This window comes from Ovis aries, chromosome X, assembly GCF_016772045.2.
Source record: "Ovis aries strain OAR_USU_Benz2616 breed Rambouillet chromosome X, ARS-UI_Ramb_v3.0, whole genome shotgun sequence".
NCBI lineage: Eukaryota > Metazoa > Chordata > Mammalia > Artiodactyla > Bovidae > Ovis > Ovis aries.
Window position 1 is genome coordinate 4,704,869 of NC_056080.1, and position 23,952 is coordinate 4,728,820.

General features: G+C 42.3%; 1 protein-coding gene across 1 annotated transcript; it reads right to left on the reverse strand.

Annotated features, from left to right (window-relative positions):
• Positions 1-22,226: 22,226 nt before the first annotated feature.
• LOC114111162 (PRELI domain-containing protein 1, mitochondrial-like) lies at positions 22,227-23,474 on the reverse strand. The gene has a single exon (XM_060407977.1). It carries the CDS (start codon positions 23,290-23,292, stop codon positions 22,642-22,644), a length of 651 nt encoding a protein of 216 aa, XP_060263960.1. The 5' UTR covers positions 23,293-23,474; the 3' UTR covers positions 22,227-22,641.
• Between the last annotated feature and the right edge of the window lie 478 nt (positions 23,475-23,952).

The window sequence follows — 23,952 nt, forward strand, 5'->3', positions numbered from 1 at the left end:
GACCCTGACCCTCTGCCTGGCTGTTAAACTAAAGTGCCTGTGTTCAGCTCACAGGGAGACAGTCTGACCTTTCCCACCATTGAAAGGAAGAGATGAACACACCCCTTCCAAAGGTCGGCCCTTGGGAGAGATGTTTTAAAAGACTGAAGACCCTTTCTACTTTCCTTCCTCATGATCTCTTGCTCTCTCTTCTGTCTTTTGACTTGAGTCCCTCACTGCTTCTCTCCATCTGGCTCTATTTAAGAACTAGGCATCTGGACCCTGACAAGTTGATTATTTAGGGACACTAGTCGGCCCTCTTCTCAGCCAGCCAGCTTTCTGAAAAAGTCATATTCCTTGCCTCAGTACCTAATGTCTCCGATTCATTGGCCTGTTGGTAATGTAACTAGAGAGTCCATGCACCATAACTAAAAACCAGCCATAATGAAACTAAGATTCCATGTGCTGCAACTAAGACCTGAAACAAGTAAACGTGGAAATAAATAAACATTAAAAAAGATCTTTTTGTAATAGAAGCTGCTGCTGCTGCTGCTAAGTCGCTTCAGTCGTGTCCTACTCTGTGCGACCCAATAAACGGAAGCCCACCAGGCTCCCCCATCCCAGGGATTCTCCAGGCAAGAACACGGCAGTGGGTTGCCATTTCCTTCTCCAGTAATAGAAGCTACATACGCAATTATTTTCTTTGAAAAAAAGTGTATTTGTGGTTGATTATGTCACATTAAATTCTAATTGCATTGGAACCTTGCTCGTGTATGTTAGAGGGAATGCCCAGTTTTGGGTAGCCAAGCTCAATAGCCTCCTTCACTGTTTTAGATAAGAGTTGTGCAATCTAAGATGTAAAAACAGTGCTAACAGAGAAAACAGACAAGCAAGACAAAATTAATATACTGGGAGAGAGAGGCTTCATAGTTACAGGAACGTGGATAAATTTGAGAAGGAGACATAGCAAGCCTAGCTTTAGCATTATTTTTGAGTGGTTGCTGAGGTAACATTTGAGTAAGATGGTTGTCTTTTTATTTATCATTAGATTATCTGCATTTTGAGCACTATTCGTGACACAGTTTGTATTAAAGGCTGTATGGCTTCCTTTTGGTACAAAACAATAGGATTTCTTTTTTTTTAATGAATTTCCTTGTGAGTGGCAATTTTGTTTGTTTGGTTTAGTTTTTAATTGGAGAATTGCTTTGCAATGTTCTCTTCACCCCTTGTGTACAGCAAGCTAAACATCACAACTCTCCTGACGTCATCTCTCTTTTGAGCCACTCCACTCGCTGTGTCCCGCCCCCTCTAGGTTGTCATAGAGTGCATGGCTGGGCTCCCTGTGTGGCAGTAACTTCTCAGCAGCATGGCAGGGAAGGAATGGAGACACAGATGCAGAGAACAGACTCGGGAACACAGTGAAGAAAGGAGAGCGTGACATGAATGGGAGACAACAGAATTTTCACAGCTGTTGTGATAAACTCATAAGAGTAACTGGCGATTAATTTACCCTGGACTGGCAGACAGTGAGGCCTTCCTATGATGCGATGGTCTTAGGATACATTCCAAGGGGACACGTGTTGGTGGGCAACCAAAAGTAAGACCTGAAAATGATGGAATGCAGAGGTCAAGATGGAAGGGTGATGATGGGCAGATAAGGGGTGCAGTGGCATCCCACTCCAGTACTCTTGCCTGGAAAATCCCATGGACGGAGGAGCCTGGTGGGCTGCAGTCCACGGGGTTGCTAAGAGTCAGACATGACTGAGCGACGTCACTTTAACTTTTCACTTTCATGCATTGGAGAAGGAAATGGCAACCTACTCCAGTGTTCTTGCCTGGAGAATCCCAGACGGGGGAGCCTGGTGGGCTGCCGTCTATGGGGTCGCACAGAGTCGGACACGACTGAAGCAACTTAGCAGCAGCAGCAGCAGCAGCTGAAACCACATCCCTGCTAGAAACGATCTGATTCAGGGACCTTCCTGGAGGTGATCCTGCACCTCCACTTTGCCAGGTATAGGTTCTTTTCCTGGTTGGACAACTAAGAACCTGTGTGCTGCTGGGTGCAACCACCAGAGACAAACAGACAGAAAACCAAATTATTATCTGGATCGAAGACCAAAGAGAGGGAACCATTTCACGGACTTCTGAGACATGAAAGCCTTCAGTCACCCAGATTTCACAGCCAAAAACTACAACAAGATACTGTACAGACGGACGTGTGAATGAAAGAGAAAAAATGACATGGCAACCAAAAGAAAAGAAGGAAGACAAAACAAAAGATTACACTGTTGTTCCACATAAAGACAGAAAGGATCAACCGAAGAAGTGAGCAGAAGACATTCTTGAGACAAGGTGCAACCTAAGCTTAGCGCTCTCAGCTCTGATCGGTCCCAGGAGCAGCCAGGACTGGGTGAGCCCTCTGGGGATTGTCCCTCAGCTGAAACTCACTGTTTCTTCATTTCTGCCCTCAGAACAAGACTAATCCTTTAATGTATTGATTTGATAAATCACTATCGATGAAGATGAACATAAGTAAGAACTTGATTAAAAATACAAAACAATAGATTCTTTCATATGAAGCCAGGAAAATAACTACACGTATAGATTCAGGAAATTTGCTCTTCCCATTTAAATTCTAAAAATTACAAGAACTACTATCCTGCTTTTTTGCTCACCCAGAGAAACAACAGAGTTACTGAGTAATTACTGCATGACTGATTAGGTGTTTAAAAGGTGTTCTGAAAAGGGGTATTAAAATGAATTGTTGACATGCCTTCTTCATGTAAGGTTAAGGGCATTTGAATGGCTCTTCCTCTTAGAAATTAGGAAGAAAGAGCCCACTGTGGGATGCTTTGTGCTGATATGCTCCTCACTTTAGAGAAACAGGAGACTTTCCAAAGGTCACTTACAAAACAGATTTTCCTTGACTAATCCACACAGTCAATATTTACTTTTAATAATAAATCTTAAACACTCTCTTTTGTTAAGTGAACAACATGGGGAGTAGGGGGGTGCAGGCGGTATGTACCTTGGACAGCTCATCCCATTTTGAATCTCCAGATACAAAGAAAAGTAAACATTCCTGACTTTGAAATTATCACACATGTTCTGTGATTTCTCACTTATTCATAAGCCTCTCTTGAAACAAATCTCATTATGAAAATGACAAAATACCAGATCTATGAAACATTCTTTTAAGACTAATCTCATTATTAAAAGGACAGAGCGCCAGAAAAGTTATCTCTACCAAGCAGGAAACAGAAGATGACGTCTGTGTAACTTTGGTTGTATCAGGAACAACCATTGGTTCATGATGCATCACGCCAACAGATGCTTGCTATAAAAGAGGCACCGGTTTCGCATCCTCTCCAACCCCTGGGACACCCTCAGCTTCTGCAGAAGAGACAGTGAGATGAAGGTTCTGCTGCTCAGTGTTGTCCTTGGTCTGCTTTATGCAGGCCACGGTGAAGCTCAGCTTCTTCTCAAACCGGTACCAGGGGTGGTGCAAGCTGGGAGGAGGTCTTGGGGTATATGTGTGTGTGTGTCCCTTTTGGGGTTTGGTCATGTGGATCCGTAAGTCTGGCCATCTCCCTGCAACTCAAAATTGCTCCATTCACTCTCTATATACCTGTTCTGCATGGCCTCTGTATCATCTCTGCTGTCTGTTCATTGGCTCCCATGCTTGTTCACTGCTCTTGTAAAACAGAAGATCTCACTGCTCTTGGGCTAGGGCTCTTGCATTTGACAAGACAGCTCAAGCCAGCTCAGTAATGCCTCAGTCCTTCCTGAGTGACTTGAGTTTTCACATGATTTTATACCTAGGGCTGTGTCCATAAAGATAGGTAACTTCTGCCCAAGTGAAAGGATAAGAGAAACTCCTGAGGAATGATATCAGCAGAATTTGCAGATGGCCGAAGCTTCCTCACAGGAATTTGATTTCAGTTTTCAGGGGAATGGAAAACACATTACATCGCAGCCAGTAACAAAGACAAGATCACTGAGAACGGGCCATTCCACATTTACGTACGTCATGTTGAGTTTCATGCAAACGACACAGTTGACGTCGACTTTTATGTCAAGTAAGTGAAAATCACCCTGAAGGGAAAAACAAAAAACAAAAAACCTGTAAGCTCTTGAGTCTGGTGGAGGGTGTGGCTTCTCCACCTGCAGGGAACTCTCTGGCCGATGTTGAGAGTGTGATGCTGTGAGTTGTGGATGAGCAGGGTCTCCGAGCTGGGGTGGGGGCAGTTCACTTGTGAGTCTCCAGGGGAAGTCCTGGTGCCTTTGCTTAGAAGAGGGTGGGAGTTCTAGAAGCTTCACTGGCATCAACTCATTAAACTCTGCAGCAGGAAGAGGCTCGTGTCCTGGAACCAACCAGGGGCTTGAACCCCTTCTGCAGAGTTTGTTAGAGACGGTTCGCACCGAGCCCAGAACCGAGGGTACTGAGAGAGCCCGCAGTGAGCTCTGCTCTGTGGGGCATCCTCACAAGATAGTTCATCACCACTGAATTCACTGAAGTCCTCACAGCCCCAGATGAGCGTCCTAGTTGGTACTAGGGTAAAGAACATTGATTTCTCCCTGCCAGAATTTTGGAGTGGGTTGCTATTCCCTTCTCTAAGGGGATCTTCCTGACCCCGAGATGGGACCCTCATCTCCTGCGTTGCAGGAAGATTCTTTACCACTGAGCTGAGACAGTATACATACAGTTGAATTATAACCACACATACAGAAACAGACTCATACAAACACACAGATATATATCACACACACACATATATGCACGTGTGTTATCACTAATATTTTAAGAACACCTCTTATCGTCCTCTGCCATCTTTACAATTTTTGTGTCCTGTGTTTAACTTTTCAAGCAGCCACCCTTTCCGAAATCAGCTTTACTGACGTGTATTTATGCGTAATCTGCCCTTTGTCGAGGTCTTAACTCAATGAGCTTTCATAATCCACAACTGTTCCACGAGCTGCACAGTTGAGATAAAGAATTCTGGGCTTCCCTGGTGGCTCGGGGGTTAAGAATCCGCCTGCCAATGCAGGAGACACAAGTTGCGTCTCTGGTCCAGGAAGATCTCCCAAGCTGCGGAGAGACCAGGCACCTGTGACAGAGCTACTGAGCCCGCGCTCTAGAGCGCGATCCAGAGCCAGTGCTCCGTGAGAGAAGCCGCCAGAGGGAGCAGCCTGCGCGCTGGCACTCAGAGTAGCCCTCGCTCTCCAAAACCAGAGAAGAACCCGCATAGCAACGGAGACCTAGCACAGCCAAAACTAAACATTAGGATCAAATATATTTATATATATAATTTCTCCATCACAGCTCCTTTTCATCACTCATTAATTGACATCTACCCCTCGGGCAACAGGTAAGACCTGACCAGCTTATCCTCACCTTTTCTGGATCTTCAGACGACAAAGTTATGCACGCTGCACCATTTTCCCTGATTTCTCTCACTCAGCACAATGGTTTTAAAATTTAACTTTGTGTCTGCATATACAGGGAGCTATGTTTTTCTGCCACATGAAAGGGCTTGGTTTGCATAGATAAAATTTTGCATATTTGCAGCTTTTGGAAAATTGTTTTGTTCCCACCTTATGATTCTTTTCAGTCACTTCAGTGTATTTCCCTAAAGACTGATAACTGTAAACTCAATTCACTGTGGAGGTTCCTTTACAAGGAGTCTGTTCAAAAATTAACCCAATTCTTGTTGAGTAATTTCCTTTTTAGTATTTGTTTCCTGTGCATTTTATGTGCCAAATATACACTTTTTTCACATACATGTACATAGGACAATATAGGAAGTCACCCAAACTCTTCTGTTACATAGCTGACAGTATATTCTTAACATACACTGCATATGTACAATTTCCTTATATCATATAAGCATATCATGTGTACTTGTGTGTTTGCTTGTGTGTGTGTATGTGTCAATGTGTATACACACATAGATGTGTCTTTAAAGCTTAAATCTTGTATGGTGTTGTGATAAAGAGTGTGCCTTTTGAGAAAACGGAAAATTTTCTTCTAACTCTTGGTGATATTAGGGTCTCACATCCTCTAATGAATCACTCCTGGGTTGTGAGAACACCCGAGGTCTGTCATGATGGCTATTCCTCTCAGTTTCCAGAAACTAATTGAAGGAAAGGCTCGTTCTTATTGGGCCTTCCTAAAATGCTAGACGTCTCCACGTGTATTGGCTGTAAACAGGACCTATATTGTATTTGAAGTTTATCTTTGGAACTACTGGTCAGATCTAATGTGTAGAGAAAGCATCCTTGTCACCGGATAGTTGCTTGATCTTGAACAACAGGTTTCTTCTCTTTGTTCGCATTGTTCACATTTGTTCACATTGTTCCCAGGTACTAAGATGACCCAAGCACAATCTGGGGTGTGATACAAAAAGGAACTAACTATATACCGAATTTTGCCATTTTAATAAAACAACTTGAAATATTTTGTCTTTAAGGTCAGATGGAGAGTGTGTCAGAAAACAAGTCACAGGAGAAAAGGAAAAAACTTTAGTTTATCACATTACATGTAAGTATTTGATGTTGAATGTAAGAGTGTTTCACTGGGAGGAGTGTGTTTGGGTGGAAATCTTGGTCTTGACTTCCTTCAGTTACCCTAAACACCTGCATTCTATTCCTACTAACAATTAGAAGTCAAGGACCAGACTGTCTCCACACAACTGAGTTTTATTCAGTAAGACTAGACCCAGACATCCTAGAGTGTGAAGTCAAGCCGGCCTTAGGAAATATTACTATGAACAAAATGAGTGGAGCTGATGACATCCAATGTGAGCTAGTTAAAATCCTAAAGGATATTGCTGTTAATATGCGGCACGTAATAAGTCAGCAAATTTGGAAAGCTGAGCATTGGCCACAGGACTGCAAAAGGCAGTTTCTGTTCCCATATAGAAGAAGGGCAATGCCAAAGAATGTTAACTACCACACAGTCATGCTAATTTTACATGCTAGTCAGGTTATGCTCAAAATCCTTCAAGCTGGGCTTTGGCAGCACGTGATCTGAGAATTTCCAGATGTGCAAGCTGGGTTTTGAAGAGGCAGGGGATCCAGAGATCAAATTTTCAACATCTTCTGGATCATGGAGAAAGTAACGGAGCTCCAGAAAAACATTAACTTCTACTTCACTGATTATGCTAAAGACTTTAACTAAAGGCTTGCCACAAACTGTGGACAATTCTTAAAGACATGGGAATGCCAGAACACCGTACCTGTTTCCTAAGAAACCTGTATGCCGATCAAGAGGCAACAGTTAGAGCTGCACATGGAAAAATGCATTGGTTCCAAACTGGAAAGCAGTACCTCGGGGCTGTATATTGTCACCCTGCTCACATAACTTACATGCAGAGTGCATCAGGCGAAATGCCAGGCTAGGTGAATCTCAAGCTAGAATCAAGATTGCCAGGAGAAGTATCAAGAGCCTCTGCCATGCAGATGATACCACTCTAATGGCAGAAAGTGAAGAGGAACTAAAGAGCCTCTGAGTGAGGGTGAGAGAGGAGAATGAAAAAGCAGGCTTAAAACACAGCATTCAACAAACTAAGACCATGGCATCTGGTTCCATCACTTCATGGCAACTAGAAAGGGGAAGGTGTGGAAGCAGTGACAGATTTTATTTTCATGGGCTCCAAAATCACTGCAGATGGTGACTGCAACCATGAATCTAAGAGACGCTTACTCCATGGAAGTACAGGTAAGACAAACTTAGACAGTGCATTTAAAGGCAGAGATGTTGCTTTGCTGACAACAACCCATCGAGTCAAACCTATGGTTTTTCCAGTAGTCATGAATGGATGTGAGAGCAAAAAGATCGTATGATGACTGGATGATAAAGAAGGCTGAGCTCCGAAGAACTGATACTTTCCAACTATGGTGCTCGAGAAGACTCTTGAAGACCCTTGAACTGCAAGAAGATCAAACCAGTCAATCTTAAAGGAAACCAACCCTGAGTATTCATTGAAAGGGCTGATGGTGAACCTGAAGCTCCAATCCCTTGGCCACCTGATAAGAGCCAACTTGTTGGAAAAGAACTCGATGCCGGGAAAGAATGAAGGCAAAAGCAGAATGGGGTGCCAGAGGATTGGATGGAGAGATGGCATCACCTTCCTGATGGGCATGAGTTTGAGCAAACTGAGAGATAGTGGAGAACAGAAGAGCCTGGTTTGGTATAGTCATCAGATCACAAAGAGTCGGAAGTGACCTAGCATCTGAACAACGAGAAAAATGTGACTAAGCACAGGTGTCGAATTTGTATTTTGTACGGTTCTAACCGTGAGCATCCTGAACGTTCATTGGAAGGACTGATCCTGAAGCTGAAACTCCAATACCTTTACACCTAATGTGAAGAGCCGACTCATTGGAAAAGATCCTGATTCTGGGAAAGATTGAAGGCAGGAGAAGAAGCGGATGAGAGGATGAGTTGGTTGGATCCCATCACGGACTCAATGGATAGGAATTTGAGTAAACTGTGGAAGTGAGTGATGGACAGGGAGGCCTGGCATGCTATAGTCTGTGGGGTCACAAAGAGTCAGACATGATTGAGTGACTGGACTGAGACTCACATGGTTCTCACAGAAAATTTACAAGAGCCTTGTGAACCGACGTCTCAAGGTTCTGTCTTGAGATTGCACATTGGCATCAATCACTTTTTAAACATGGTCTTACAACATCTAAATCTGATAAAACTTTGGTGAAAGAACTTAAATCCAAGGAAACTATCCTGAGTTCAATCATAAAGGCAGCTTGTGTTCGAAGCAATGGGGGTCCTGGCTCAGATTTATATCCTGAAGTCCTCCATGAGGGCTCTAAGCACCATTCCTAATTTTAAGTGGCTGAAGAGGTACACGGTTGATGAAAATTTGAATATTTCCGTATGTGATCACAACCCTTGCCGTAACAAAGTATTGGCACAGTTGCAAATGCAATGACCGAAAAGAAGTAAAACGTATGCCTGAAATATTTCCCCATACTTTTGTGGATAATTTCTTACAGTTGATGATTTTTAAACTATGCTTTCATATTCTTCAGTTCAGTTCAGCTGCTCAGTCATGTACAACTCTTTGTGACTCCACAGACTGTAGCACACCAGGCTTCCGTGTCCACCACCAACTTCCAGAGCTTGCACAAACTTGTGTCCATCGAGTCAATGATACCACCCAACCATCTCATCCTCTGTCGCCCCCTTCTACTGCCACCTTCAATCTTTCCCAGCATCATAATTTCCATATTATTTTTTCCTTTGACTGAATCAGGAATGCTTCCACTGCTATTGTTTCCTTAGATTTTGTAATTCTTTTTAGCTGGATTTTTACAGAGCAAATAACAAGGGACGGAAATAGAATAGTTTGCCGTCTTGCACAGGTCTGTTTCAGGAGCTAACCCCCAGCTCTGTTTTGTGTAGTGAGGCATCTCACATCAAGCACAGCACAAGCAGTGACCTTGACGGTGACCCAACACCCAGAAGATAGCTTTACTCAACTGTGCCATCGCCTTCACAGCCAATTCAGTGCTGCTGCTATGCCCACCTTGGTGAAGTGATGGTAAAGAACAGGTTGTCACTGATAATCTGAGGACATGCATCGTTTGGCTTAAATTATCCCAATGCAATCCAAGGTTCGTGGACTCATGGTTGGCTTGGGCATGTTGTATATATTTTCGGGGTTATGAGACGGTGAAGCTGTTTCAGCTGGGTTGTTTTTTTTTTTTTCTCCTTCTCAAGCAGACTAATGCTTTTCAGTATTTTAGACACTGAGGGAAGGTGTTTTCATGTTTCAGGAACACAGTTGTGCAGTTTACATCCCATCTTGCTGAGTGATTGCAGGAAGCTGTGATGGAGGCCAGGAGAGACAGGATGTAGACTGTTTAGAGGTGACCCACAGTAGGTCAGAGCTGCTTCTTGTCCAGACACATGGGGCAGAGTGGATGGGCAGGGCAGAGAGGAGGGGCAGTGTTCCAGGTGGGGATGGAGCTCACTGCCTGCACGTCCCAGAAGGTGAACTGTCTTCAGAACAACAGATTTGGCAGTGGGCTCTGTAATACCCGAGACTGAGGGGGCAGAGGAAACACAATAATTAATGTAAAGTGTTGTGAAGATTGCCTGGCACAGGCTAAGCACTCAGGAACACAAGCTTATGAATGGTAGGCTGATTTTGGTCCAGAGAAATCAGTGCCATGGCTGGGGTAACAGGAATACAAAGGCTTTTAGAACTTCTGCTTGGTAACACCCTCATGCTGTTGAAAACAGTGCTGGGAACTTCCCGAGTGGTCCTGTGGATAAGAATTGTCTGGCCAACACAGCACTCATGGATTGGACCCCTGACCCGGGATGATCCCACTCACCATGGGGCCCAAAACGCATGTGCCATAGCTACTGAGCAGGTGCTCTAGAGCAAGCTAGCAGCAACGACAGAGTCCACGCCTCCTAGAGTCTCTACTCGACAAGAGAAGCCACTGCAACGTGAAGCCCGTGTTCCACAACTAGAGAGTGGCCCCCGGGTCAATGCAGGTAGAGAAATCTGCAGACAGTGACGGCAATTCAGAGTAGCAAAAAATTAACTGAAATTAGACAAGTTTAAAAAAATGCAGCTATTGGTTTCACTAGGACACAGGTTCTAGAAAGCATCTCAGTAGGACAGCAAGGAGTGACTGGTTAAGTATAGGAAAAGGTGAGGTTGAGGGAAAGTCTTGCCTGCTTTTCTTGCTGTTCTAAGCATGGTAGCATGCATTGCACCAATGGATAGAGGCATCCATCAGTACCACACGTGCAGTTCATAAGGCCCTCGGCCTGTCACAATACATCCCACTGCCAGCAAATGAACGTGGGGTTGTACATATGTATCTCTTCTCTCTCTCACAGATGCGGGGCAAAACAAAGTTAAAATTCTTCGACTGTCACTTGACACCATAATAGGATCTATTCACAATGTGGATGAAGACGGAAAAGAGACAGAGTTGGTTGGAATACTCGGTATGTACAGCATTCTCAAATTCCCATTGCCATTGTCAAGCCACATGTTCATGCCAGAACTTTCATTCAGAAAATCACGAGGTATAGACAATATTCACTATTCAGTGTACAAGCTCTTCGTATTCGTGTTCATTGACTTAAGTATCTTGGAAGGAAATCTACTAAGATACAGGGGCCAAAAATAATTCTCAAACATTTGAACATAGTCTCTACCTGTTGATATTTTTAAAAAAATAATTTTTATAGACTATTAAAAATATATATCAACTAAGCTCAAGCCATGGCTATAATGAGGCTGGCCTGAATTACATCATTTTATATCAGTTTTCTCATGCATTATAACTCCTGGAACAGAAACTTGTAAAATAAATCTTCGTCCTGTTAAATTATCACAATGCACTCTTCTTATGAACAGTGACATGACCCCAAATGACCACACAGAAACACTGAGGTGAGTGTACCATCATGCCAGTAGATGTCTGTTTCAGAAAATGTACTGTGTAGAATGGTTGGCTAAAGAGTAAATTGTCTCCCAAGTGGTATGTGATGGGGTTAATGTGTCTCCACCATGGGAAAACCCTGCTCCCTGCTAAGTGGGGCCCAGAACAAGACAGAAGTACGGGTACAGGTTCTGGGAAGCTTGAAAAAGAAGCAAGTCAGGTGTCTGCTGTGATGGGTTGAGTCTCAAATCCATGGAGCTCCTGCAAGTCTTTGGTGGTCCTGCTGCTGATGGTGGCAGGGTTTAGTTACAGAGTTAGAGGGAAATTAAGTCTGAGGACAGCAGACATCTGCAGCATGGGACATGGGAACTGTTTGAGGCTCTCTTAAATTATACAAGTGGAGATCAGATTGGCACATTCAATTCCTTGTTCTGTATATTCAGAAATTTCTGTGCATTCTCCTTTTTGCATGGTGACTTTCAGGCAAACGCGACCAGATTTCAGACATTGACTATGAGAAGTTCAAAAAGGAGGCAAGTGACAGAGGGATTCCAGAGGAAAATATCATGAATTTCACTGATAATGGTAATGAAATTATACATTTTTCCTGACTATATCATTCCCCTGGTATGTAACTATCAGGAAACAAATCAACTTATTTAAATTTATTTTTCCATACGTAATCTCACGTAGAATGGTGGTTGATGGTGGTTTAGTCTCTAAGTCTTATCTGACTCTTGTAAGTCCATGCACTGTAGCCTGACAGACTCCTCTGTCCATAGGATTTTCCAGGAAAGAATACTGGAGTGGGTTGCAATTTCCTTCTCCAGGCAAACTTTCAGACCCAGGGATGGAGCCTGGGTCTCCTGTACTGCAGGCAGATTCTTTATTGACTGAGCTTCCAGGGAAGCTCCTCTTAAAAAATACTTCACTTAAAAAAGAAAAGAAATCTTAAAAATACTGGGAATGGTAGTAATCAGAGGCTCTTTAATTTCTCCTATTTCATTTTTCCACAGATGACTGTCCAGCAGAGTGAATAAAATTGAGTTCAACAGTTTGGTAAGTAAGCATAGTTCATTACTAATGCTGCCCCACCAGATAAGTCAAAAAGGACACATTGCCATTTTATGCCTAATGCCCAATAAGTGGCTTCAGTTGTGTCAGACTCTGTATGACCCCCATGGGCTGTTGCCCACCAGGCTCCTCTGTCCATGGGATTCTCCAAGTAGGAATACTAGAGTTGGTTGCCATTTCCTTCCCCAGGGGATCTTCTCAACCAGGGGATCAAACAAACCTTTCTACATTGCCTGTATCAGCAGGCAGGTTCTTTACCACCTGTGCCTATTTCATAGAAGCCAAACATTGCACGTAACAATGATTTGTCCGAATAACTTACATTCTAGCACTAGAGAGTTTTGTCTGTTACATTAGGTAATTTCTCTTATCTTGAGACAGTTGAAATTACAAACTGTTTGCTTGATTATTGCTGAGCAGCTTTGGTGAGAGAGCCTTATCCTGCAGGAATCTTGTAGACCAAAGTCATCAGAAGAAGCAAGAATCCCCACAAGTTGGCACAAACTCCTCAGTGTTCCCGTCAGTCCTGACCTGATAGTTGTCCACACATGTCTGTCCTCCAGGAACACCAGGATTAAACAGTGCTCACGGTTTCTCAAGACCAGTGCTTCATCTCATGTGACTCTGACAGAACCTAAACCCCTTCCAACCACACTGTCTGAAATATGCATTTGAATCATATTCCCCTTTAGAGGGTAATTTCTGTTACTGGGATCTTTAAGGTTTCAAAGTAGGACTGCCTCAGAAAACGACACTGATCTTGGCTAAAGTGTGGCTTTAATTTCCTGTTGAGGAAAAAAAAAAAATGAAAGAAAAAAGGCAAAGAAAAACACCAGCTTGCAGATGAATATGATTTTTTAAAAGTTGCAAATATTCAATGAAATATTACTCAGCCCTAAAAAAGAATGAAATCATGCCATGTGCAGCAATGTGTATGGACCTACAGATGGTCATACTGAGTGAAGTAAGTCAGAAAGAAATAGACAAATGCAATATGTATCAATTATACATGGAATCAAAAATAAGAGATGGAGAATGTTTTCTACAGTACAGAAATAGACTCAGACGTAGAGAACAGATTTGTTCTTGCAAAGGGGAAAGGATTTGGGAACGATATAGATTGGGAGTTTGGATCAACAGAGGCAAACTATTATGTATGGGATGGATAGAGAAAAATGTCCAACTTCATAGCACAGGGGACCAAATGCAATATTCTGTAAAAACCTCAATTGGAAAAGAATCTGAAAAAACAATCAATATTAATATATGTATGTATACTTTAATCAGGCTCCAGTATCCCTGAAATTAACACAACATTGATAGTCACTTATATTCCAAAACGAAATTAAAAATAAAACAGAAATTAGTTCTTGAAGACCCAAAGGTAAAATTTGTGGAATTGGGAGGAGTGTAACTCAACCACATTGACAGTAAACCACCTTTAGACGAAGATTCACCATGAACATGCATTCTGAAATCATTACTCCTCAAATCAATCCCAAAAGGAAAATCTCCCACCTTATGTACATTCTGGGGAAAATTCCACAGGGAACCTGCCATCTCAGAGATGTGGAGTATCACTTTCCACCAGGATTCTGTCCACTGGATCCCCTACCAGCTCCTGTACCCTGGACAGCCTGCTGCCTGAGGCTCAACGCTGTCAGCCATCACACAGTCACCGCTACTAAACTTTTGATCCTGTTCTATTCACCTACAGAGTCACTGAGACCAGGCACATCCTCTTCTGCATGGAACCAAGATCAACAACATGAAGACGACTTTCTTGCTTCCTGACTAACAGGATCCTACTCTCTTCACACTCACCCTCTTTCCCGTCTCATTTCTCCTGGTCACTGGTCATGTGCTGTCTGGTGGCATTTGATTTCTGAAGGCTTACATAAATTGAGTTAATATCTTCCCTGCAAATGTGTGTCTGTGCAAAAGTCACTTGATTTCAAACACACGATTTTCCACTTTAAATATTCAGGAAATGTGAAAGTCACTCAGTCATGTCTGACTCTTTGTGACCCCATGGACTATATAGTCCATGGAAATCTCCAGGCCAGAATACTGGGATTGGTATCCTTTCCCTTCTCCAAGGAATCTTCCCAACCCAGGGGCTGAACCCAGGTCTTCATCATTTCAGGTGGATTCTTTACCAGCTACCAGGGAAGCCCCAGGAAACTGTGCCTTTAATAAGACAGGTGTTCATCAGAGGCAATTCTGATGAGGATTCGATAGAGATGCACTCAGGTGTCCAGGAGACAGGGAGAAAAAAGGCTAAACAACCATGGGACAGGGGACAGGGGACAGGATCTCCCCCGGTCCTTTAGATGCAATTAAGACTACACGCCTCGCCGTGTCTGCATATGCAAGGAGTCGTGTTTTTCAAGTCAATTGAAAGGACTTGTTTGCATAGATAAAGTTTTGTGTATTTGCAGTTATTGGAAAATTATTTTGTTCCCATGTAACGTTGCTTCCAGTAGCTTGTGAATTCAGTCCATTCTGGATATTCTTTCCCAAGGTGTCCATTCAAAAATTGATCCAATTTGTCTTGCCCTTTAATATTTGTTTTGCATGCACATGTACTATGTACCAAATAACACCTTTTCTAATGTACATGCACAGAGGACCCAAAAATTCACCCAAACTTTTCTGTTCTATCGGTGACAGTATACACTTTAGTTCACTTCGGTCGCTCTGTCGTGTCCGACTCTTTGTGACCCCATGAATCACAGCATGCCAGCCCTCCCTGTCCATCACCATCTCCCTGAGTTTACTCAAACTCATGTGCATCAAGTCAGTGATGCCATCCAGCCATCTCATCCTCTGGCGTCCCCTTCTCCTCCTGCCCCCAATCCCTCCCAGCCTCAGAGTCTTTTCCAGTGAGTCAGCTCTTCACATGAGGTGGCCAAAGTACTGGAGTTTCAGCTTTAGCATCAGTCCTTCCAAGGAACACCCAGAGCTGATGTCCTTTAGAATGGACTGGCTGGATCTCCTTGCAGTCCAAGGGACGCTCAACAGTCTTCTCCAACACCTAGTTCAAAAGCATCAATTCTTCGGCACTCAGCTTTCTTCACAGTCCAACTCTGGCATCCATACATGACCACTGGAAAAACCATAGCCTTGACTAAACAGACTTTTGTTGGCAAAGTAATGTTTTTCAATATGCTATCTATGTTGGTCATAACTTTTCTTCCAAGGAGTAAGTGTCTTCTAATTTCATGGCTGCAATCACCATCTGCAGTGATTTTGAAGTCCAAAAAGATAAAGTCTGACGCTGTTTCCACTGTTTCCCCAACTGTTTCCCATGAAGTGATGGGACCAGATGCAGTGATCTTTGTTTTCTAAATATTGAGCTTTAAGCAAACTTTTTCACTCTCCTCTTTCACTTTCATCAAGAGGCTTTTTAGTTCCTCTTCACTTTCTGCCATAAGGGTGGTGTCATCTGCATATCTGAGGTTATTGATATTTCTCCCAGCAATGTTGATTCCAGCTTGTGCTTCTTCCAGCCCAGGGTTTCTCATGATGTACTCTGCATATAAGGTAAATAAGCAGGATACAATATACAGTCTTGATGTACTCCTTTTCCTATTTGAAGCCAGTCTGTTGTTCCATGTCCAGTTCTAACTGTTGCTTCCTGACCTGCATACAGGTTTCTCAAGAGGCAGGTCAGGTGGTCTGGTATTCCCATCTCTTTCAGAATTTTCCACAGTTTAAATCCTAGATTATAGTTAAACAAAACCCAGAGTATTTTTAATTATTGATGGGGCCTCATCCAAAACTTAACACCTGGAGTGGCATATCAAGAATTTTTCCGTGGACTAGGATGAGCCTCCCAGTGCCATGGGATAAAAGTTAATCACAAAACGTCTCCAAAATATTGGTTAAATTCTTGACCAAGAGGGGAAGACCTGAGAAATGAAATCAGCAACTGCAGACCTCCAGCATGAGCTGGTGAGCCCTGAAGAAGGAGAATACTTGCCATCTAGTAGCCATCAGATTACAGCAACTCCCTATGGTGAACCCAGAGGAAACGCTGAGAACATAGGATTACAGGCCCTCAGATGGCTGAGGTACATACCAAGAAAATGTTTGTAATGAGCCCTGACTCTTGCACCTTTCCATACACGGAAAAGTGCTAAAGTCCGTAACTTGAAATTCTGCCTCCTGGATTTCAAGTTCAGTATTTCTAAGTTGACGGCAGCAGAGACTTTACAGGAACAAACAAAAAGAAGAGAAATCCAACATATAAAACAGTGGCACCAATGGGAGACACTCGTAGAAAGATCCATCTGGCAAAGCAGAAAGGTTGTTGCCCTCTTTTTCCACAAGATTGTGGAATGGGTTTTGACAGTAGGGAATTCTTCTTCTTCTCTTTAATTAATCTATTTATTTTAATTGGAGGCAATTACTTTACAATATTGTAGTGGGTTTTGCCATACATTGACATGACCCTGCCATGGGTGTACATGTGTCCCCCATCCTGAACCCCCCTCCCACATTCCTCCTCATACAATCCCACAGGGTCATCCCAGTACACCAGCCCTGAGCACCCTGTCTCATGCATCGAACCTGGACTGGTGATCTATTTCACATATGGTAATATATATGTTTCAATGCTATTCTCTCAAATGATCCCACCCTCGCTGTATCCCACAGAGTCCAAAAGTCTGTTCTTTACATCTGTGCCTCTTTTATTGTCTCACATATAGGATTATCATTACCATCTTTCTAAATTCCATATATTTGCGTTAATATACTGTATTGGTGTTTTTCTTTCTGACTTACTTCCCTCTGTATAATAGGCTCCAGTTTCAGCCACCTCATTAGAACTGATTCAAATGCATTCTTTTTAATAGCTGAGTAATATTCTATTCGGTATATGTACCACAGCTTTCTTTTCCATTCATCTGCCCATGGACATCTAGGTTGCTTCCATGTCCTGGCTATTGTAAACAGTGCTGCGATGAACATTGGGGTACATGTGTCTCTTTCAATTCTGGTTTCCTCGGTGTGAATGCCCAGCAGTGGGATTGCTGGGTCATATGGCAGTTCTATGTCCAGATTTTTAAAGAAACTCCATGCTGTTCTCAATAGTGGCTGTACTAGTTTGAATCCCCATCAACATTGTAAGAATGGTCCCTTTTCTCCACACCCACTCCAGAGTTTATTGTTTGTAGACATTTTGATAGTAGACATTGTGAGTGGTGTGAGATGGTACTTCATTGTGGTTTTGATTTGCATTTATCTGATAATGAGTGATGTTGAGCACATTTTCATGTGTTTGTTAGCTGTCTGTATGTCTTCTTTGGAGAAACGTCTGTTTAGTTCTTTGGCCCATTTTTTTTGGATTGCGTTGCTTAATTTTCTGGAATTGAGGTGTATGAGCTGCTTGTATATTTTTGAGATTAATTCTTTGTCAGTTGTTTCATTTGCTATTATTTTCTCCCATTCTGAAGGCTGTCTTTTCACCTTGCTTAAAGTTTCCTTCATTGTGGAAAAACTTTTAAGTTTAATTAGGTCCCACATGTTTATTTTTGTCTTTATTTACATTACTCTGGGAGATGAGTCATGGAGGGATCCTGCTGTGATCTATGTCAGAGAGTGTTTTGCCTGTGTTTTCCTCTTATGATTTTTATAGTTTCTGGTCTTACATTTAAATCTTTAATCCGTTTTGAGTTATTTTCATGTATGGTTTTAGAAAGTGTTCTAGTTTCATTCTTGTACAAGTGGTTTACCAGTTTTCCCAGCACCACTTGTTAAAGAGATTGTCTTTTCTCCATTGTATATTTTTACCTCCCTTGTCAAAAATTAGTTATCCATATGTGCACGGATTTATCTCTGGGCTTTCTATTTTATTCCATTGATCTATATTTCTGTCTTTGTGCCAGTAGCTTTGTAATATAGTCTGAAGCCAGGAAGATTGATTCCTCCAGTTCCATTCTTCTTTCTCAAGATTGCTTTGGCTAGGAGAGGTTTTTTTGTACTTCCATACAAATTGTGAAATTATTTCTTCTAGTTCTGTGAAAAATACCATTGGGAGCTTGATAGGGATTGCATTGAATATATAGATTGCTTTGGATATTATACTCTTTTTCACTATATTGATTCATATGATCCATGAACATGGTATATTTCTACCTTTATTTGTGTCATTTCCCATTTCTTTCATCAGTGTTTTATAGGTTTCTATATATCAGACTTTTGTTTCTTTAGGTAGATTTATTCCTAAGTATTTTATTCTTTTCATTGCAATGGTGAATAGAATTGTTTCCTTAATTTCTTTTTCTGTTTTTTTCATTGTTAGTGTATGGGAATGGAAGGGATTTCTGTGTGTTAATTTTATATCCTCCAAATTTACTATGTTCATTGAATAGCTCTAGAAAATTTCTGGTGGTGTCTTTAGGGTTTTCTATGTAGAGTATCATGTCATCTGCAAACAGTGAGAGTTTTCCTTTTTCTATTCCAATCTGGACTCTTTTTATTTCTTTTTCTTTTCTAATTGCTGCGGCTAAAACTTTCAAAACTATGTTGAATAGTAGTGGTGTTCCTGACTTTAGGGGAAATGCTTTCAATTTTTCACCATTGAGGAGAATGTTTGCTGTGGGTTTATCACATATGGCTTTTACTATGTTGAGGTGTTTTGCTTCTATGCCTGCTTTCTGGAGAGTTTTTATCATAAATGGATGTTAAATTTTGTCAAAGGCTTTCTCTACATCTATTGAGATGGTTTTTATCTTTCAATTTGTTAATGTGGTTTTTATCTTTCAATTTGTTCACATTGACTGATTCATGAATACTGAATACTTGCATCCCTGGGATAAAGCCCACTTGGTCATGATGTACGATCTTTGTAATATGTTGCTAGAATTTTGCTAGAATTTTGTTCAGAATTTTTGCATCTATGTTCATCAGTGATGTTAGCCTTTAGTTTTCTTTTCTTTTTGGTGGCATTGTTATCTGGTTTTGGTATTAGGGTGATGGTAGCCTCATAGACTGAGTTTACCTTTCTCTGCAATTTTCTGGAAGAGTTTAAGTAGGATAGGTTTTAGCTCTTCTCTAAATTTTTGGTAGATTTCACCTGTGAAGCCATCTGGTCCTGGGCTTTTGTTTGTTGGAAGATTTGTGATTACAGTTTTGATTTCTGTGCTTGTGATGGGTCTATTAAGTTTTTCTATTTCTTCCTGGTTCTGTTTTGGAAGAATTTCACTTTTCTAAGAATTCGTCCATTTCTTCCAAGTTGTCCATTTTATTGGCATATACTTGCTGATAGTAGTCTCTTATGATCCTTTGTATTTCTGTGTTGTTTGTTGTGATTTCTCCATTTTCATTTCTAATTTTCTTAATTTGATTCTTCTCTCTTTTTTTTCTTGAGAAGTCTGGAAAATGGCTTGTCTATTTTATTTATCTTCTCAAAGAACCAGCTTTTAGTTTTGTTGGTTTTTGCTATAGTCTCCTTTGTTTCTTTTTCATTTATTTCTGCCCTAATTTTCATGATTTCTTTCCTTCTACTAACACTGGGGTTCTTTATTTCTTCTTTTTCTAGTTGCTTTAGGCATAAAGTTAGGTTATTTATTTGATTTTTCTCTTGTTTCTTGGGGTAAGCTTGTATTGCTATGAACCTTCCCTTAGCACAGCATTTACTGAATCCCATAGGTTTTGGGTTGCTGTGTTTTCATTTCCATTTGTTGCTACCCATATTTTGATTTCTTTTTGATTTCTTCTGTGATTTGTTGGTTATTCAGAAGTGTGTTGTTTAGCCTCCATAAGTTTATATTCTTAAGGGTTTTTTCCCCCATAGTTGACAAGTAATCTACTTCATTGTGATCAGAAAAGATGTTTGTAATGATTTCTTTTTTTTTTTTTTTTTAATTTACCAAGGCTAGATTTATGGCCCAGTATGTGATTTATCCTGGAGGAGGTTCCGTATGACTTGAGAAAAAGGTGAAATTCATTGTTTTGGGGTGAAATGTCCTATAGATATCAATTAGGTCTAACTGGTCCGTTGCATCACCTAAAGTTTGTGTTTCCTTGCTAATTTTCTGTTAGTTGATCTAGCCATAGGTGTGAGTGGGGTATTAAAGTCTCCCACTATTATTGTGTTTCTGTTAATTTCCCCTTTCATACTTGTTAGCATTTGCCTTACAAATTGTGGTGCTCCTATTTTGGGTGCATATAGATTTATAATTGTTATATCTTCCTCTTGGATTGATCCTTTGATCATTATGTAGTGCCCTTCTTTGTCTCTTTTCATGGCCTTTATTTCAAAGTCTATTTTATCTGATATGAGTATTGCTACTCCTGCTTTCTTTTGGTCTCCATATTCGTGAAATACCTTTTCCCACCCCTTCACTTTCAGTCTGTATGTGTCCCTTGTTTTGAGGTGGATCTCTTGTAGACAGCATATATAAGCGTCTTCTTTTGTATCCATTCAGCCAGTCTTTGTCTTTTGGCTGGAGCATTCAACTCATTTACACTTAAGGTAATTATTTATAAGTATGATTCCATTGCCATTTACTTTGTTGTTTTGGATTTGAGTTTATAAACCTTTTCTGGGTTTCCTGTCTAGAGACGATCCTTTAGCATTTGTTGAAGAGCTGGTTTGGTGGTGCTGAATTCTCTCAGCTTTTGCTTGTCTGTGAAGCTTTTGATTTCTCCTCCATATCTGAATGAGATCCTTACTGGATATAGTAATCTTGGATGTAGGTTTCTCTTTCATCACTTTAAGTATGTCCTCCCATTTTCTTCTGACCTGAAGAGTTTCTATTGAAAGATCAACTATCATCCTTATGTGAATGCCCTCGTGTGTTATTTGTTGCTTTTCCCTTGCTGCTTTTAATATTTGCTCTTTGTGTTTGATCTTTGTTAATTTGAATAATTTTGGATAATATGTGTCTTGGGATGTTTCTGCTTGGGTTTATCCTGTTTGAGACCCTCTGTGTTTCTTGGACTTGGGTGGCTATTTCCTTCCCCATTTTAGGGAAGTTATCAACTGTTATCTCCTCAAGTATTTTCTTATGACCTTTCTTTTTGTCTTCTTCTTCTGGGACTCCTATAAGTTGGATGTTGGGGTGTCTAACATTGTCCTGGAGGTCTCTGATGTTGTCCTCATTTCTTTCTTTTTTCCTCTCTGTGTCATGTATTTCCACCATTCTATCTCCCACCTCACTTATCCTATCTCTGCTTCAGTTATTCTACTGTTGGTTCCCTCCAGAGTGCTTTTTATATCAGTTATTGCATTATTCATTATTGACTGACTCTTTTTTTATTTAGGGCTTCCATGGTGGCTCAGAGGTTAAAGCATCTGCCTGCAATGCAGGAGACCCGGGTTCGATCCCTGGGTCAGGAAGATCCCCTGGAAAAGGAAATGGCAACCCACTCCAGTATTCTTGCCTGGAGAATCCCATGGATGGGGGAGCCTAGTGGGCTACAGTCCACGGGGTAGCAAAGAGATGGACATGACTGAGTGACTTCACTTTCACTTTCTTTCTTTCTTTTTTTATTTCTTCTAGGTCCTTGTTAAGTATTTGTTGCATCTTCTCAATCCTTGCCTTTTGTCTATTTATCTGTAACTCCATTTTGTTTTCGAGACTTTGGATATTCTTTACTATCATTATTCTGAATTCTTTTTCAGATAGACTCCCTATCTCCTCCTCTTTTGTTTGGTTTGGTGGACATTTATCATGTTCCTTTACCTGCTGAATATTTCTCTGCCTTTTCATTTTGTTTTTTTATTTTTTTTGTGTGTGTGTCCGATTGAATTCATCAAGTATTTATTGAGTGCCTGTTACACGCAAGATTTTGTTTCAGATACTTGGGACACATCAGAGGATAAAACAACGGTCCCTGCCCTCATGGAGCTTACAGTCTAGCATTTACGACCACTTCACTTGGATGCAGTGACCCTGGGCAAGTCACTGTGCCTCTGTCCTCCGCCACCCGATGCAGGAGAAGGAGGCCCGGCTCAGACATGGGTAACTGGCTGGCTGTGCTGGAGATGCCAAACAGGGCACCTACCCTCAGCCCACCACCCAGATAGTCGAGAGGGCTAGAAGCTGGCTTTTAATTATAAAGTACAGGAGGAGGGGGCACAGGGACTGGAGCTGGTAGTCTGCTAGACTGCTGCCTCGGGGCCTGGGCTGGCTACACGAACTACTGCTGCTGCTGCTGCTTCTTGGTGGCTGCCTTGCTGGCCAGGTCCTTGGCCTTCTCTGTAGCTGCCAGAGCCGTCTCCTTGGCCTTCTCCTTGGCTTCCTTGGCTGTTTCAACAAGGGTTTTGGGAGGGGCCTCACCTTGCAGCTTGGCCAAGATGTATTCAAAACCCTTCATAGTCTTGGTCACGTTGCTTTTGAACTGCGCGAGACCAAATTCCTGGACAGCTCTGGAGACGCCAAATAAGCTAGAGGAGACCCAGGCTTCCCGGCGGATTTCGGTCCAGCCGCTGTTATCAGAGTTCACACGGTAAACACATCGTTCCTCCACCACCATCAGCCGGGCGTGGTTGATGTTCCAGGTGAAGGTGGTCATGGTTTGGTTTTGTGGGTCCACAATAGAATCCTCCAGGATGTACACTGAGTGAGCAACATTGGCAGGAAACAGTCGCTCAGCCCAGCGGGGCATCCTGTTCGTCTTGGTCAGGAGTCGGCGGGACAGGAGCTTCTGGTCAGAGGTCACCTCTCGGTGCACTATGTCTTCCGTCAAGACATGCTTGCTATAGGGATTCGGGTACCGCTGCCAGAAGGCAGCGAACACTTGGTCCCAGGAACTCCGGAGCACGCTCTGGCCCAGGAAATACTTCACCATCGTCCCGGCCGCGGCGGGCTCAGCGCCCGAGCAGCATCAGGGGTGCGGAGCCCGAGGGGCACGCGGAGGCCGGGCTGGAGCTCGACGCTCAGCCGCCAGGCTAGCAGCAGGTCAGTCGCTACAGCGCCGCACCCGACCAGCCACCGCCGCCGCCGCCGCCATGAGGAATTATCGGGCCGCGCGCCCTCATTTTGTTTAGATTGCTGTGTTTGGGGTGGCCTTTTTGTAGGCTGAAGTTTGTGGTTCCTCCTTATTGCGGAGGTTGCTCCCTGTGGGTGGGTTTGGACTAGTGGCTTGTCAAAACGTCCTGGTTAGGGATGCTTGCATTGGTGTTCTGGTGGGTGGAGATGGATCTCTTGTCTCTGGAGAACAATGAAGTGCCCATCAGTGAATTTTGGGGTGTCTGTGGGTTTGGCATGACTTTGGACAGCCTGTGTTTTAATGCTCACATTTGGGTTCCTGTGTTGCTAGAGAGTTAGCATGAAATGTCTTTCTCTGGAACTTGTTGGCTTTTCAGTGAAGCCTGGTTTCAGTGTTGATATGGAGGCTTTTGGATGAACTCTTGTCAATTAATGTTCCCTGGAGTCAGAAGTTTTCTGATATTCTCAAGTTTTGGATTTAAGCCTCCTGCCTCTGGCTTTCATTCTTATTGTTACAGTA

What these genes read in the sequence shown, in the direction of transcription:
- LOC114111162 (XM_060407977.1), bottom strand. Translation starts at nt 23,292, where the DNA reads ATGGTGAAGTATTTCCTGGGCCAGAGCGTGCTCCGGAGTTCCTGGGAC.